Source organism: Podarcis erhardii (assembly GCF_964252035.2).
Source record: "Podarcis erhardii genome assembly, chromosome: 3".
Classification (NCBI taxonomy): domain Eukaryota; kingdom Metazoa; phylum Chordata; class Lepidosauria; order Squamata; family Lacertidae; genus Podarcis; species Podarcis erhardii.
In genome coordinates, this window is record NC_138507.1 from 104,221,668 (window position 1) to 104,238,955 (window position 17,288).

Below are 17,288 nucleotides of genomic sequence, written 5' to 3' on the forward strand. Positions count from 1 at the left end.
CCCTTGCTCCATAAAGGGCACTATCTCCCCACAGCTGTGAGGGTGTTAGCAAGAAACACCAACTTCTATGCATATATGATTGGCAGAAATCAGTGGTAAGGTGGTTTGCCATTTCATGCCTTTAAAAATAGCATTATTTTTATTATATATATTTTTTTAAAAAAATTGTCCAGTAGCACCTTAGACCTTAGATGCATGCACACTTCTTCAGATACACTGAAACAGAAATCACCAGATTTACCATATCCATTGAGTCAATCGCCCATCTCCTACTACCCTCCTGAGAGAAACCCCACCCCACCCTCCCACCAGGGTCTGGTGACTTCTGTTTAGTGTATCTGAAGAAGTGTGCATGCACATGAAAGCTTATACCAAGAACAAACTTAGCTGGTCTCTAAGGTGCTACTGGACATTTTTTTTATTTTTATATATACAGTGGTACCTCGGGTTACAGACGCTTCAGGTTACAGACTCCGCTAACCCAGAAATAGTACCTCGGGTTAAGAACTTTGCTTCAGGATGAGAACAAAAATCGCGTGGCAGCGGCGGGTGGCCCCATTAGCTAAAGTGGTACCTCAGGTTAAGAACAGTTTCAGGTTAAGAACGGACCTCCAGAACAAATTACGGTACAAATTAACCCGAGATTCCATTGTATTTCGACTGCGTCAGACCAACACAGCTACCTACCTGAATCTAGATTTTTATTAATTAAATTTCTATACTGCTCTTATTTGAGGATAATAGGGAGGTTTGCAATGTATAAAAACACAAAAAAATACATAACACAGTAGCAAACAAAACCAATAACCCTCTCCACGCACAGCTTGGAGGTTGCATAACATAAAAATGTGATATATAGAGATTCAACTGGAAAGTATGCATTCAGTTTGCAAAGTTTGCCCTCCCTCGCCAAGTACTGTTCTTTAAGTAGAATCGTTTCAGCTTACTTTTTAAAAACACATACACCCACCACATCGAATTCCACATCTCAGGTCCCCAAGTGCTGCTTATCAACTATGTAAACTTTTGGCACTGGAAGGTTCTTACATAATTCCAGAGCGGGATGTTTAATGCAGTGCAGTCCAGCATCCCCCTGGGGAACTCCCTTAAACAACTAGACTTTACACAGTCTGCTAGGCAACACCCAGGACTTAAAGACTGGGTTCTGCTGCCTCCTGCTCCTCATCTCCCTCCTGCAAAAGAAAAGAAAACATACACATACACTCGAGAGAAAGGTTGCTGTGAGTTTGTGTATTTCCCCCCTCGAGGCTGAGCTATCCAAACGTCTCCTGATAAAATAAAAGTTGCTAAGGAGATATTTCTCAGTCTGTATTTATACCTCATTTAAAATTGCTATTGCATTTAATTGTTTTTATATATAGAATTGTGTGGTTTTTTAAAAAAAAATACGGAATTGCTTATAATTTTTCTTATTGTTGATGTTTCACTGTGAAACCGCTTTGGGATATTTTACTGCAAGTGAGTCATAAACGGATTCAAAACAAATAAATAGACATATTTCTAGAAGTCATTCTGGTCTGATCCAGCACAGCTCTTTTTTTTTTTATGTTCTCAGGCTATCCAGTAAATAAAGAGATAATGTATGTGAAGTCTAAAACGCGGCATAAGAGACAGCTTTGATTTAATTATTATTAGAAGATGGAGCAAGCTTGTTTTCTCCTGCTCCGGAGGGTAGGACTCGAACCAATGGCGACAAGTTGCAAGAAAGGAGATTCCGACTAAACATCAGGAAGAACTTTCTGACAATAAAAGCTGTTAAGACAGTGGAACGGACTCCCTCGGGAAGTGGTGGTCTCTCCTTCCCTGGAGGTGTTTAAGCAGAGGCCATTGTCAGCGATGCTTTAACTGACAGTCCTGCATTGCAGGGGTTGGGATTGATGACTCTCCCAGTCCCTTCCAACTCTTAAGATTCTATGGTCAACAATTCCCTTTCCCACAGCTGCCATTCCTACATTTCCCCTGTGCCTTTGAGGTGGCAGCCAGATGGATACCAGATGACACCTGCTTGTGGGAGGCAGATTTGGCCCAGGGTCTGCCAGCTGCCGACTCCTTATAGAGCCGAGCAGCGCTGAGCACTGCAGGGAACATAACACATGTTCAACAACAGCAGCAGCTAAGCTTCTGTCGTTGTATTACTAAACATTTAGTGCCCACGAGATCAGAAGTTTTTTTACTCACATTCACCAAAGCCTGTTTAATTCCGCTATAGCGCGGCTTCAACCGCTGGGGCTGGTGGTTTAGTCTTCTCAAAGAGCTTGGCTGAGCTTTTAAAGCTTCATTGATTTCGACGTGGCGCTGAGACTGAGCCTTTGATACTTGATTCCTTTTGCTCCGCTTAAAAATAAATTAAGTTTATCTTCACAGACAGTCAGAGTTCACCTCTGACACTGACCATCATGTACATTTAAATTCCTCTGCATTAAACAGCCGAAATGCTGGAGTGAGTCTTAGTTAATGGAGGATCCTTTGGCTGCGGCGACTTGTAGCAATGTACTGAACTGAAGGGCTGTAAACCGGAAGGAAAGGAGAGGTTTTTGCAGTTGATGGGGATTACTATGGTCTGCCTGATCTAGTTGCTGCCTTCCCAGTGTTCTGAATGGTACTAAGAGTGACCAGATGCCATGCAAAAGAAGGAAGAAACTCATGTGCCAAGCAATAGTTGAATTAGGCCACATCCACACCATGCATTTAAAGCACTATAATTGCACTTTAAATAGTCATGGCTTCCCCCAAATAATTTTGTGAATAATAATAATAATAATAATAATAATAATAATAATAATAATAATTTTATTTATACCCTGCCCATCTGGTTGGGTTTCCCCAGCCATTCTGGGTGGCTTACAGCAAAACATCAAGCATTAAAAACTTTCTGATACAGGGCTGCCTTCAGATGTCTTCTAAAAGTTGCGTAGGGAGGGCGTTCCGCAGGGAGGGTGCCACTACTGAGAAGGCCCTCTGCCTGGTTCCATGCAACTTCGCTTCTTGCAGTGAGGGAACTGCCAGAAGACCCTCGGAGGAGGACCTCAGGGTTGAGCGATGGGGCTCCTTTAGGTATACTGGGCCGAGGCCGTTTAAGCCTTCAAAGGTCAGCACTAACACTTTGAATTGTGCTCGGAAACGTACTGTAGTTTGATAAGGGTGCAGAACTACAAACCCCAGAGTTCCCTCTGATTATTACACTGTTGTATAGCCCTGTATAGGGAAGGGTTTTTTAATGTTTAATGTTTTATGATGTCTTTATATATGTTGGAAGCCTCCCAGAGTGGCTGGGGCAACCCAGTCAGATGGGCAGGGTATAAATAATAGGAAATGTTGTTGTTGAATAGGACATCTCTATTTTCATCGGAGAAATGTTGAAGGGTGTGACTTATGTCTGTCTTCTGTTTGCTAGCTCATAGTAGCTGCAGAAGCAAGCTGCATGGTTGGATTCTCAACTCTAGAATACCTTCCCCCTTGTCTTGATGGTTGTCACAGATAGCAGGCATTATGCAGTTAAGATCCAGAGCTATAGAACTCATTGCAATCGTTGGGACTTGAATCTGCTTCATTTTAGCAGTGCACTTAACAAGGAAGTGATATTTGTACTGCATTGCCAGGCATTTGGCATACTGGGGCATTTGTTGGTAGCCTCATACCCTGACAGGCCCCACTTGGCTCCTCTGACCAGCAGCTGCTCCAAACAGCGGCGTAGCGTGGGTTGTCAGCACCCTGGGCAAGGCAAGTAATTTGCGCCCCCTAACCCAGGGCAAGGCAAGTAATTTGCGCCCCTAACCTGCCGCCGCTGCCAGCTTCTTCTTGCTGCTGCCTGGGCTGGGGTATTTACGGTAAGGTAGCCACGGCGGCGGCGGGTCCGTGTCAGGTGATCTGAGGCGAGTTGCCGCTGGCACTGCCGCCCAAACGACGCCGCTTGCCCGGAGGAGGAGGAGGGCAGAGAGGCGAGGAAAATGCAACATGGCCCAGCAGCTGCAGCAGCTGCAGCAGCAGCAGCGGCGGGGCTGTGAGGAGGGGCTGCCTGGCGCGCCCTCCGTGGCCCTGACACGTGGGGACCGCGGCAAGCGCTGAGAGCCGCTGCCTGCCAGACGCCTTCAGCCCGGACGCGCACACAGCTCGTCGGTTCCGCGAGACATGGGGCTCTGCTACAGCCTGCGCCCGAGGCTCTTCGGCGACTCCGGAGGCGGTGAGCGCCCCCCCCCCCCCGATGTTGCGCCTGGTGCGGCCGGCCCCCCCTGCACCCCCACGCTATGCCACTGGCTCCAAATGCCAGCCTCCCCCTTATGAGCTGGCTTACCCAGTGACTGGCATATCCAGTGGCTCCCTCTCCAGGGCCAGGGATCCAAACAAGCCCAAGATGTAGGCTGGCTGTGCTCCTATGCCTTCACACATCTGTGCTGCAATGAGCCAAGCAGCTGTGTGGCTTCCCAGTCCATTAAAGCACTGCTGCCACAGGTAAGCCAACATGAGCACAAGGAGGAGGAGGAGGTTGGAGGTTACAGCAATGCCACCGCCACAGGGCTGCATGAGTGGCTAGTGCTAGGGCCGTCTGATCTGCGTCAGGGGTCCCAAAGAACAGCCTGCTCAGGTGCTAGGGACTGGCCAGACAAAGAGGAGTGGTGGGAAGCACCAGCTGGGGAACCCCCAAGGGAAACCCCAGAGGAGGACGGATCAGAGCCAGGGGATTGGTGGTGGGATAGTGAAGGGAAATCAGAGAGACAGGATTGGGAGGAAGGACTCGATGCTGAAGGGGCAACAGGATTTAGTGAGCAGGAGGAACCTGTGACAGGGAGCAGTTCAGACTCCAAGGCTGAAGCAGAGGAGGGGGACTGAGAGACTGTTGAAGAATCCAGGGAGTCTCCCTCTCCTGCTACAACAAGCTCCCCTCCCTGCTGGTCTCCAAGAATGTGTTGGATAATAAGGAGAAGGAGAAGGGCAGGGCAGAGGCCAAAGGTGGGCAGATGCAGGTTGAGATTGCTCAGGAAACATCCGGGACAGGAGAGCCTTAGAAAGGCCACTGCTCCATAGAGGCAAGACCTGCTGGGAAGTGTTGCTGAGTTGTATGCCGTTTCCTTGAATAAATGGTTAACTTCACTGACGACGGAACTCTGCATCTTTTGTGCCGACCTACCTCTGACTCCAGTCCTCAGAGCCCCCTGAGATATGGATCCAGACCTGCACACTGCAGAGTAGACCTCATTTCCCCGCTGGTATATATCTGGTTGCAATGTGATCTGCGGATGATGTTGTTCCTGTATGGCAAAAACAGCCATGTCTATTTTGGTGACAGCTGCAGTGCTTTCGAAACCAAGGTAAGGAGCAAAACAAAGGCAGAAATCAATGTTTGACAAACCATAAAAGGACAAAATTGATCCTGGGAGAAATAATTCTTTTTCAAGGTTTCAGGTGGGAGTTGTGGAAAGTGAAGTATAGAGTTAAACACACAGTAAGAAAAGAAAAGGGGGGGGGAGAGAAAAAACAACTTATTGACAACCGTGTGAGCTTAAGTCCTTATCGGCAGCATCAGGTAGATGCTGATGATGATTCCCAGCTGGCATGAAGATTGAGAGAAAGGACACACAGGCCAATTATACTTTTAACAGGCACAAAAAGCAAAGCAGCCTTTCACAACCTGGCTGTACCCTTCAGATTTTGTTGGACTACAACTTCCATCAGTCCCAGCCAGCACTGACCATTGGCCATGCTGGCTGGGGCAGGTGCAAGCTGTAGTCCAACAAAGATATGGAGGAGACCAGGCTGGGGAACACAACTCAACATCAAAGTAGGCCCCTCAGGGACAGGACAGGAGTGGTTGACCACCCCACAAGTTTCTCTAATTGGTTTAATTTCTTAGGTGTATTTCTGCTCCAGCCAACCAGACACAGTCCTTTATAGTTTGCAGGCTCTGTGCAAAGTTTATTATTATTATTACTACTACTACTAAATTTTTAAAGAGCAAATTGAAGGGATACCAAATAATACACCCCAATTCAAGACTCTCCAGGGAATCCACAAAGGAGATGTCCCCAGTTAAATCCCATTATGCTTATCACCTTGGATGTGAGGGCGATCTGGCTGCGACATCTGTCACCCCATTGATCGCCAGGGTTAATTCGGCTGATCTGGCTGGCTAGGCGGGTGTCCCCTTCCTCCCTCACCGCTCCATGTGCGTCCCTCCCGAAGCTGCGCGCTCGGTAGAAGAAGACGACCATCCCAGATAGAAGGAGTGTACCGTTCTTCGGTCAAGGGTATACAATAGCTGCGCTCCCCTGCTAGAACCTCCAAACTTATCACCTTTTATCAGCTAGGTAGCACCTGAACAAACAGGAAAAGACTGCTGGATCAAAGAAGGGTTGTTAAGAATTCTCCTGACTTCTCATGTATTTACTACAAGGAGCAGAACATGGCTGTGTAATCCTGTGTCTAAGGAGACATGTCAGACTTCCTTGATGATGCTTTCCCAGGGACTAACTAAGACCTTTTCAGTTCAAATGCACCTGCACATCGTAAAGTGGTTGCTTGGCCAGTGGCGGGGATGGGGAATCCATATATTGTAGGTTTCCAGCTCCCATCAGCCTCAGCCAGCATGGTCAGTAGTCAGGGGCTGTCAAAACTGTTGTCCAGTTACATCTGGAGAACCACACGTTACCCATCTCTGGTCTATGGGGTGCCAGTGGATTGTTTTTGTTCTATTGTTCTGACTAGTCGCTTGCTCTAATTGTTTTCCACTGAACTTTTCGTATATTGCGAACTTATCTATTGAAAAGCCCACATTATTATGTTGGGAAGCAGGGGTGCAGGTTTTTAAAATGCCTGCTCCTTCTGAGTGAAAATGATGGTCTTGCTGCCTGATCTAGCACAGGATAGAAAACGTAAAGAAGAAGAAAAGTTCCTTGTTTAATAGGGTGTGCCATACCGGTGTTTTAGAAACCAATAGAGTAACTCAGGGTAATGAACTCAGGCCAAAGTCACACAATGAGTGTCCATCCCTACTGCAAAATGTGGGGTTTCCCACAATGTCCTCCATGTAGTGTTGCACCAGGGCATTGTGGGAAATTTAAACAGCTCCCCATTTGGGACCACTCTTTGGAGGGGCTCATGGCAGGCATCACCAGTGGGCCCTGACAAAACATTGTGGTCCACTGCTGATGCCCATGGATGCGTTGCAACAATGCCGTGCCATTAATGTACACTCCAATTGCACAATGTGGTTGTATCCCCTCCAGCATTTCATGGATGAAAATATGTACCTCCTGTGTTCTTGCTCAGGTCCACTGCTTGAGCTTCTTCATAATCCCCCCCCAACCCCCCCCCCGAAGATGAATATGGAAATTGTGGTTGTACAAATCATAATTGCTTATCAAGCCACAGTTTGATAACTAACAATTGTGTTCACAAAGCAGCTTCCAGTATTTGGACAAAACAGGAACCAATGGCTTGATGCAAACCACAGTCAGAAGTTTTGTGCGCAAAGGATAGAGGAAGAGGAAGGTGTGCAGCTCATGGGCTTTTGTCATTGCATCTGAATCAGGCTGCCTTTTATATGTAAATAACACAGTATTCTGAGATCCGGTGATGGTTGAGGTCTGTATATTTAGGTCAAACTTCAGATGCAGTGCCAGAGAAGAGGGGCTAGCAATTCATGTCATTCCTTTGCTTTCCATAGGACCTAGTCAAGGCAACATTTTGGTGAATTGTTTCTGTTAGTAAAACTTTCATAAAAGGTGACATGAGAGAGGCCTGTTGGAGCAGGCCAATGGTCCATCTATGTAGTTCCAGCATCCAGTTTTCATGGGGGCCAACAAGATGCCTGTGAGAAACCTTCACAAGAACCCTTCCTGTGATTTCCAGAAACTGGTATTCGAAAACATCCCTGTCTCTGAGCACAGCCACCATCATTTTCTATTGCATCTCAGCTTTCTAATGATGGCAACTTGCCAGAAGTCAGTGACAATCTATCTGTCGTAACAAAATGTTGAAATATAATATTAGCTTCTTTGTGGAAACGTGTTTATATATCCAAAAATATACATACACACATACAGTTCTTTAAAAAATATTCTAGCAATAGCCATGGATGCACAAACCATTACAATATATATTTTATTTTTCCTCTACTAGAAAGGAACTTTAATGCTTTTTTTGCATTTTAAGCATTGAATTATTTTATCTTACTCTGTATTCTGTGAGCCACCTAGAGAACATACATTGATGAGCAGCCGTACAAATCCAGTAAATAAACAAATGCTGCTCTTGAAAAGTATATTATTACTTGAAGAAAGGTTCAAAGTAACTTTTCTCCCACGTACCTTTGATTGATTCCTCCGCAGAGCTTTCACATACTTTGTGCAAAAGTCAACCCTCGGTGAATGCTGTTGGGAAATTGGCTTCTAAGGTCTCCTTACCTTCATAATTAAAAAGAAAAACATTTGATACTGTTTTAATTGCCAGGCGAGAGTGACCCCCAGTGGTGTGCAAGAATAATTTTGATGGCTGACCTGGAGGGAGATGAATCACTTTATGTGGGCCTGAAGTAACAATTGTACGATTTGATTCCAGTATGAATGGTTCGCTATAAATAATCGTAATTTTTGTGTGTGTGCCCATGGGGCTCATTCGTTTGCATAAGTAGAGTTAGGAACACATTTTTAGCAACACTTTTTTTATTTAAAAAAACACTTTTTTTATTTAAAAAAAGTGTGAAAAACTGCCTGATCTGAACTGTTGGAGGGGAACATTAACAGACTTTTACCATGTTAGAGCTATTTCATATTCTCCAACTCTATCATTGAAATATTGTTGTTGTTGTTTAGTCGTTTAGTCGTGTCCGACTCTTCGTGACCCCATGGACCAGAGCACGCCAGGCACTCCTGTCTTCCACTGCCTCCCGCAGTTTGGTCAAACTCATTCTGGTAGCTTCGAGAACACTGTCCAACCATCTCGTCCTCTGTCATCCCCTTCTCCTTGTGCCCTCAATTTTTCCCAACATCAGGGTCTTTTCCAGGGGGTCTTCTCTTCTCATGAGATGGCCAAAGTACTGGAGCCTCAGCTCCAGGATCTGTCCTTCCAGTGAGCACTCAGGGCTGATTTCGTTAAGAATGGATGGATTTAAATATTAGTACCTATTTAATAATCCCGTTTCCCAGCCTGCTTTCTGGTAATGCTCATTTTACTTTCAACACACAATCCTCTTTCTCATCTCTTCTTCAGAGATGCTGGTTATCCCTGTCCCAGTTGGTTCTCCACATCTCCTACCTACTGCCTGACAGTAGGATTTTGTAGATGTTCTGGAATATTGTTGCGTCTTTTATAGGATACTGGGAAGAGTCTAATAATCAAAGAAACCAAATCCTGTTTCCCTCCTTGGATGGTTGCATTTTTCCCCCCACACAGAATGGCTTATGTCCTGCTAGCGTACTCACAATGAGCACGGGCTTTACACTTAGGGTGCAATCCAACCCAAACCTGGCACCTGCAACTCCCATTCCTTTGAATGGGAGAGATTTTGAGCACTTGATCAAACCTCTCCCTTTCGCAAGGTGGATAAAAATCAATGATTTTTTTTAAATTTAAATTTAAATCAGATTTTTAAAATAAAATGCTTTTGTAGCAAAAATCTTTCTAAATATAGTTTTCTATTTAAGTTACATTGCAGTCCAAAGGCTATTCATTAGGAAATAAGGATTTAAGTTTATCATGTGTGCTAAAACTCAGTCTAAGATTATCATTTTTTTAATCGTTTAACCACAACAATCAACAAACATGGATAAATATGCTAAAATGTTATTATTTTAGTTAAATAAATTGTTTAAATTGTTATTAAGGAAATGATTATTTTTCTCCTTCCAATAAAGTACAGCAGAAAAGTTGACCAAATATAAACAATAATTTCATAATTACCTGTCTTTGTATTTCTAATAGTATAACCAAATCAGTAATTTTTGATATAACTGTAAAAACTACTCTGAAAATTTATTATTCCAAAAACGAAACCTTCATCTGGTAGTAAATATTAAGATTATTCCAGCAAGAATGAGTCTTTCTGTAAGAAAATAATGATTTAAATCAAGTCTTACTGACTAGTAATTTAAATCACGATTTAAATCGATTTGATTTAAATCAAATCCACGCTGCCCTTTGGTACAAATGGAACTTCAAAGTGCTTGATTGGCCAGGACCATTCCTTATGTGTAAATGTAGAATGGACATGAATTCCCTACATATGTGAGATATATTTTCATTTCATTTCTCCCAGTCTTTGAACTATTAAAAGGTAAAGGTAAAGGGACCCCTGCCCATTAGGTCCAGTCGTGACCGACTCTGGGGTTGTGGCGCTCATCTCGCTTTACTGGCCAAGGGAGCCGGTGTACAGCTTCCGGGTCATGTGGCCAGCATGACTAAGCTGCTTCTGGAGAACCAGAGCAGCACATGGAAATGCCGTTTACCTTCCCGCCAGAGTGGTACCTATTTATCTACTTGCACTTTGACGTGCTTTCGAACTGCTAGGTTGGCAGAAGCAGGAACCAAGCAATGGGAGCTCACCCTGTCGCGGGGATTTGAACCACCGGCCTTCTGATCGGCAAGTCCTAGGCTCTGTGGAAATGAGTTGTAGTTCCCTAGAAAGCTGCTTGTATGGCATTTTCATGGACCCCATCCTTTATGAACCTCTCTATTAAAATTAAGCCAGAAAGGTGAAAACTCATGTTTTTACACTGGAAAGGCTGTAATTAAATGTGACCAAGGTTGCTGGTTGCTTTTTGTCTTGCAAACTTACATGTACCAGTCAAAGCCTCTCTTATTACCTGAGATATCTAGCACAGGCTTAACATGCACACATGAATTTTTTTTTTTTTTTGGGGGGGGGGGACATTCAACACATTTAATCTGTGGTCTCCAAGCAAAGCTCTCCCCCCCCCCCCACACACAATGCTTTGGCAACTGATAATTAGCTGGCTAAACTTCTAAATCCCCTCATTTGTGCTTAGCTAGTTAATCTAGATTTCAGCTAATGCATTTTGGCACTTCTCTGCTGGATCAAACCTTCTCACTAAATTTCTTCCTAAATTCCATTGGGCATGCACAATAAATTAAGTTAAGTAATGATTTCTCATTACTTGATTGATTCTGCTGTGCTAAAAGGGACTATTTCAGAGTTCCAGGAAGCTGAGGTTGGGAGAAAATATATATATATGAATGTGCATTTCTGAGGTTATTTAATATAAAAATGACACTGCACGTTATTTCCAAGGCTGACTTATAAAAACCCTGGGAATGCAGATGGAGGAGATCATAATTTATCTCTATGTGAACGCTTTGAAGCTACCACTCATCCATCTATCTCAATATTGTCCAAGACCAGCTGCAACCCTCTGGGGTCCCAGGCAGTGGGAGAAGAGCTTTTGTGGCACAATGCTTAGACTGTTGGACTCAGAGCTGGGAGACCAGGGTTCTTAGTCCTTTTGCTCAGCCACACGGCGTGACTTTGGACCAGTCACTGTCTGTCAGCCTAACCTACCTCACAGGGTTGTTGTGAGGATAAAATGGGGAGAACCATGTGTTCCAGCTGGAGCTCCAAACAGGAAAAGGTGGGATTAATTTTCCAACAAGGGTTGCTGGAAACTGAACTTGGAGTCCACGTGTGCTCTAGCACTGAGTTAGCACTTCAAAGTGGGCTGCAGTTTTTCTATATCTATTTATCATCTATCATCTATCTATCTATCTATCTATCTATCTATCTATCTATCTATCTATCATCTATCTATCTATCATCTATCTATCTATCTATCTATCTATCTATCTATCTATCTATCTATCTATCTATCTCTATCTATATCTATCTATCTATCTATCTATCTATCTATCTATCTATCTATCTATCTATCATATCTGCCTTGTGCATTCAATCCGACAAGAGCAAGCGCACCAAGTAAAACTCATCTCTTGCTTTTAAACTTTTAAAAGAAAGAGTCTTGCGTAGTTTCCCCCGTTACGCTACAGTCCAAGAGTGTCCCTGCAGATGGCAATAAGGCGGTAACATCGGGGAAGCGTCGCAGAACAACAAATAAAGCAAAATGATGTGTGGATGGCCCAGTGTAAGTCCGCCACTGATGCGCTGTTATTAAACCAATGACATGTTGCAGAATTTGTTTGTTGTTGTTTAGTCGTTTAGTTGTGTCTGACTCTTCGTGACCCCATGGACCAGAGCACGCCAGGCACTCCTGTCTTCCACTGCCTCCCACAGTTTGGTCAAACTCATGCTGGTAGCTTCGAGAACACTGTCCAACCATCTCGTCCTCTGTCGTCCCCTTCTCCTTGTGCCCTCCATCTTTCCCAACATCAGGGTCTTTTCCAGGGAGTCTTCTCTTCTCATGAGGTGGCCAAAGTACTGGAGCCTCAGCTTCAGGATCTGTCCTTCCAGTGAGCACTCAGGGCTGATTTCCTTAAGAATGGATCGGTTTGATCTTCTTGCAGTCCATGGGACTCTCAAGAGTCTCCTCCAGCCCCATAATTCAAAAGCATCAATTCTTCGGCGATCAGCCTTCTTTATGGTCCAGCTCTCACTTCCATACATCACTACTGGGAAAACCATAGCTTTTACTATACGGACCTTTGTTGGCAAGGTGATGTCTCTACTTTTTAATATGCTGTCTAGGTTTGTCATTGCTTTCCTTCCAAGAAGCAGGCGTCTTTTAATTTCGTGACTGCTGTCACCATCTGCAGTGATCATGGAGCCCAAGAAAGTAAAATCTCTCACTGCCTCCATTTCTTCCCCTTCTATTTGCCAGGAGGTGATGGGCCCAGTGGCCATGATCTTCGTTTTTTTGATGTTGAGTTTCACACATTTAAAGATATGCTTGCCTGGAGGGACCAAACACTTCCCTCGCACAATAGTGAGCATGGGCATAGATGAGCAAGACCCCGACAACTCATGTGTAGGAGAAGCTAACTGTATGAACCATCCCTTAGGGATTGTGTTTGCAGGAAAGGGTTCTGCTAAATGTCTGGTATAAAGCAGTTGCCCGTAAATTTCTCTGTAATGGAAACAAATGCTGGATGAGTCAGAATCATGTTTTTGTGTGTGTTGGTATCATTGAGACATGCCTGGAACAATTCTGGGCAAGGATCCTGCTGGGCTGGGCTAGGATCAGCATGCTTGGGATATGTGAGCAGGCTTGCAGAAATGGACTTGGCCCTTTGCAGGATTAGGCACGTACAGGATATTGAGGACGAAATAAGGGAGAAGACATTAGCGGTTGGACTCTGTCCAATCTGGTTTTAAGTGGAGAATTATTTGATCGCCTTGGTAGGTGACCTTCGCCAGGGAGTATCTATCCCTGGTCCTGCTGGACCTCTCAGGAGCTTTCAGTAACATTGGCCATGGTGAATTTCTGTCTGGGATGGAAATTTGGGGCATCATCTATAGAGAACTGCAGAATTCAAGCTATCAAGAATTCAAGCTTTCTGCTTTGGGGGCCTCTAGGCTATAACATGTCATGTTCATGAATTGTAATCATCATCATCATCTCCCTGCTTTTTTACCTTTCCTTAACCTGCTCTTATTATATGATACTTAATTATTTTCATTATTTTATACATAGTGGGTTGTATATAAGTTAATATATACAACGTAATTTCTGAAGTGGTTGGTTGTTTCCTTGTGAAAGCTTTGTAATCAAAAGCTTATTCATAATTAGTCTTAAGGACCCGCCAAATGAATTTCTTTTTATTGTTATATTTATTGTTTTTCACATGTTCTAGTAATTTTACAAGCCCTTTGAATTTATAAAGAATAGTGTGGTATAATAATAATAATAATAGAATAAGTGGCCCTCTCTGTGGAGTTGAGACTATTGGTATTATGAATATTAATAATATTACTTAAACGCTAAACTACACATTTGATTTTTTTAATAACAATACAGTGGCTAGGTAATTTAAAGTCCTCTTTGTATTTCTCCATAAGCCCTTGATGCTACGCAGCTGCAGAAAACAAGATCTTTTTAGGCCCCACAGCAGTGCACTTATAGGCCAAAGAGAGCAGCCTTATTGAGTTTCCAGGCCACTGAATCAGAGTTTGCTTATTTATTTATTTTGCTGATTTCTAAATCAGATATCAGGGGCATATGGTATAATAATAATAAAAATAATAATAAATCCCTATTAGTTCCCCAGCAAGTTGAATTCATTAAGGTCCGTGTCACCGTTATCAGATGTTGCTTCACAACCCAGTGAGTGTATCAGGATACACTCTGGTCTTGTCGCCTTGGATGTCAACATGATATTGACAGTGCTTGGTTCATATCCTTTCTTCCCCCCCCCCCACCCCCAGGCAAAAAAGGATGTGGGTGGACACTGAGTGTGTCTCACTCAGTGCAATGTAACACAGCTGGAAGCCTCAGCACACGGACTGCGTGGCTTTGATGGCGTCGTCGCAGCTGGAAGCCAAAAGTTGTGTGTGTGATCTCTCTGCCTGTTGCAGTCCCCCTGCAGCGTTTGGTTTAGCACAATAGCTAAAGAACAAGGAAGAGACCACAGCATCCCAGTTTTCGGGGGAAACGGCAGAAGGAGAAACAGTGCGAAAAGAAAGAAAACAAATGGGATCATCGCTGGCCCTTGTATATATCACCCTGCTTGCTCCTTGAGAAAATATGCTGAGTGTTTGGCAATTGAAATTAAATACGCCGATGGAACCGCTCGTTTCCTCGCCTTGAGAATCAATTTGTATCTGATGCAGACAGTGTGCTGACACTCCAAACTGCTTCAATTTGCATTAGAAAAACCCTGCAGTTTCATTAAGAAAGGAGGCGTAATAAGATTTAATTTCTTGCAGCCAATTTCTGTGGGCTGCTGGAAGTGAACAGTGGGGCAGAGAGCTGGAATCTAGGCTTGACCTACTAGGGCAAGAAGCCCCCTTTGTCCCCTTCTGGCTTAGCAAATCATGTTCTCCTTCATGGAGAGCACGTGTTGCGGTGGGGTCTAACAAGACACCCCCTCTAGGTTAATGGGTGGAACCGTTTCGGTGGCCATGACTGTGATTGGGCCAAGTTGGGTTGTTGGGGCGATTTTGGTGTTACCATTTAGAGGGTTGGCCCAAAGGTTACAAATTCTTGGCACACAGCTTTTTCGGCCTCTCTTGCTTCATGCATCGGATCGCCTGCCCACCCTCCCTAATTTAGGGCTGTTGCGTTTGACATTGCTATGCCTGTCATGGGGTCATCTGCCGTTGGAGCAGGGGCCTGGTAGGAATTTTGTCCATTTGGCAGATTGGCTGGTGCCATTTGGTTTTTGCCTACTGCGTAGCAAATTGCCACAACTTGTAAGGTTGTGGTTAGGCATTGGTTAAAATTTGGTTGGTGGTGGGGTAAGGATTGGCTGTTCCTGCCCCTCCAGTGCTGCTGCTGCAAGGGAATTCCGTTAAAGGAATCCAGGGGTTTGCCATACATTTGTCCGTATCCCTGGCAAGGGGCTAGGGCCATGCAAGCCCCTGGGAGCATGGGGGAGGGGTGACGGTCTGGTGCCCAGCCCCATTCTCTCCCCAATATTGTTTTTCCTTGCTGGCTTTCGCTGGAATCTGGAAGTCAGTTCTGCCCCGGGGTGGGGACAGATAGTCGGAACCAATGCCTAATTAACCATTCACATTATATACAGTGGTGCCCCGCAAGACGAATGCCTCGCAAGACGGAAAACCTGCTAGACCTCCGTTTCGGAGGTGCTTCACAAAACGAATTTCCTATGGGCTTGCTTCACTAGACGAAAATGTCTTGCGAGTTCCTGCGGGTTTTTTTTCCTTTCCCCCCACCTTTTTCTAAGCTGCTAAGCCGCTTATCAGCTGATCCGCTAAGCCACTTATCAGCTGATCCGCTAAGCCACTAAGCCGCTTAACAGCTGATCTGCTAAGCCGCTTATCAGCTGATCCGCTAAGCCCCTAAACCGCTAATAGCGCTAATCCGCTAAGCCGCTAATGGGCTTGCTTCGCAAGACGAAAAAACCACAACCGAAGAGACTCGCGGAACAGATTCTTTTCGTCTTGTGAGGCACCACTGTATTTTAATAAAATTGTGGCCAAAATTATGCCAAAAACCTTAAACAAAAATTCTGAGTGAATTGTGATTTATTTAGGGGGGTGGCTTGGGGACCTTGACATGCAACAGTGTCTGAGGAGGGGGTGGCACACCAGTAGCGCCCGCCCCCTTGGCGGCTGTGATCTTGCCACTTGCTGGAGCTGGATAACCAAGGCATTCCAGAAGCATCCGTGGTTTGGGCCAGAGATAAACTTTGGGGAGGTGGGACAGTTCTCGCCTCAGATATTGTAAACCGCCCTGTGATCCTTGTATGAAAAGCGGTGTAGAAATTTAATAAATAAAATAAATAACGCCAGCCAAGTGTGATGAACCAGGCAAAACTTTGGGGTGGTTTGACGCAGAACTGGAAAGAAAACACCAATGAAAGAAGAATGGGTTTTAAAGCGAATGGGCTACGTGGAGCTGGTGACACTAACAGAAAAAAAGAAAAAAAAACCCAACATGACAGAGTATACATGCCCTTTTTTGGAATATCCGGGGGGGGGGGGGAGAATAATTGGATGAAATTGTGAGCAGGATTTGAAATATGAGCAGCAGTAGAAGACTGATAATATATGAAATAGAAGAAAATGTCTTAGGTGAAATGTTTATTAGAATGCAGTATTTAAAAGGGGATGGGATTAAGAGCAGCATGGAGGGAAATACAGGAAGTCAAAGTTTAAAGAGAAATGTATAACAAATTTGGAGTCTGAAATATACATGTAGAGATTTTTAAGTTTAATTAAAAAAAAAAAAAAGACTCCAGAGGGAAATAAAAAGAATTGTGGTGGTTTGCAGGCACTGTGCAATGTGGAAATCAAACTGCAACTCTGCATTCTCTTAATTCTCTCACCAGTTTCCATATCTGAGATGTTCTTTCCCTTCCTCTCTCTTTTGTTTTCTCTAGCACCCAAAGACAATGAGGAACGAGTGTTTAGAGAGCGGATGCGGCCCCGGAAGCGCCAGGGGGCAGTGCGACGCAGGGTCCACCAGGTTAACGGGCACAAGTTTATGGCCACCTACCTTAGACAACCAACATATTGTTCACACTGCCGAGACTTTATATGGTAAGTATTTTATGAGGTGTCATTACCGGGCATCGGCTAGCTCAGGGGAAGACCGAATTAGGCCCAGAATGGGTCCCTGCTTGGCCTGCAAGGATTCCCCCCTCCCGCCCCAACCAGACCCCGCTTCCCTACACCTGGTTTCATA

General features: G+C 44.5%; 1 protein-coding gene across 1 annotated transcript in view; it reads left to right on the forward strand.

Annotated features, from left to right (window-relative positions):
* Positions 1–17,288, forward strand: part of PRKCE (protein kinase C epsilon) — a 328,939-nt gene that overhangs the window by 211,855 nt on the left and 99,796 nt on the right. Inside the window, exon 3 of the mRNA XM_081854659.1 lies at positions 16,984–17,143. Within this exon, the coding sequence (XP_081710785.1) occupies positions 16,984–17,143 (160 nt within the window). The remainder of the gene's footprint in view (positions 1–16,983; positions 17,144–17,288) is intronic.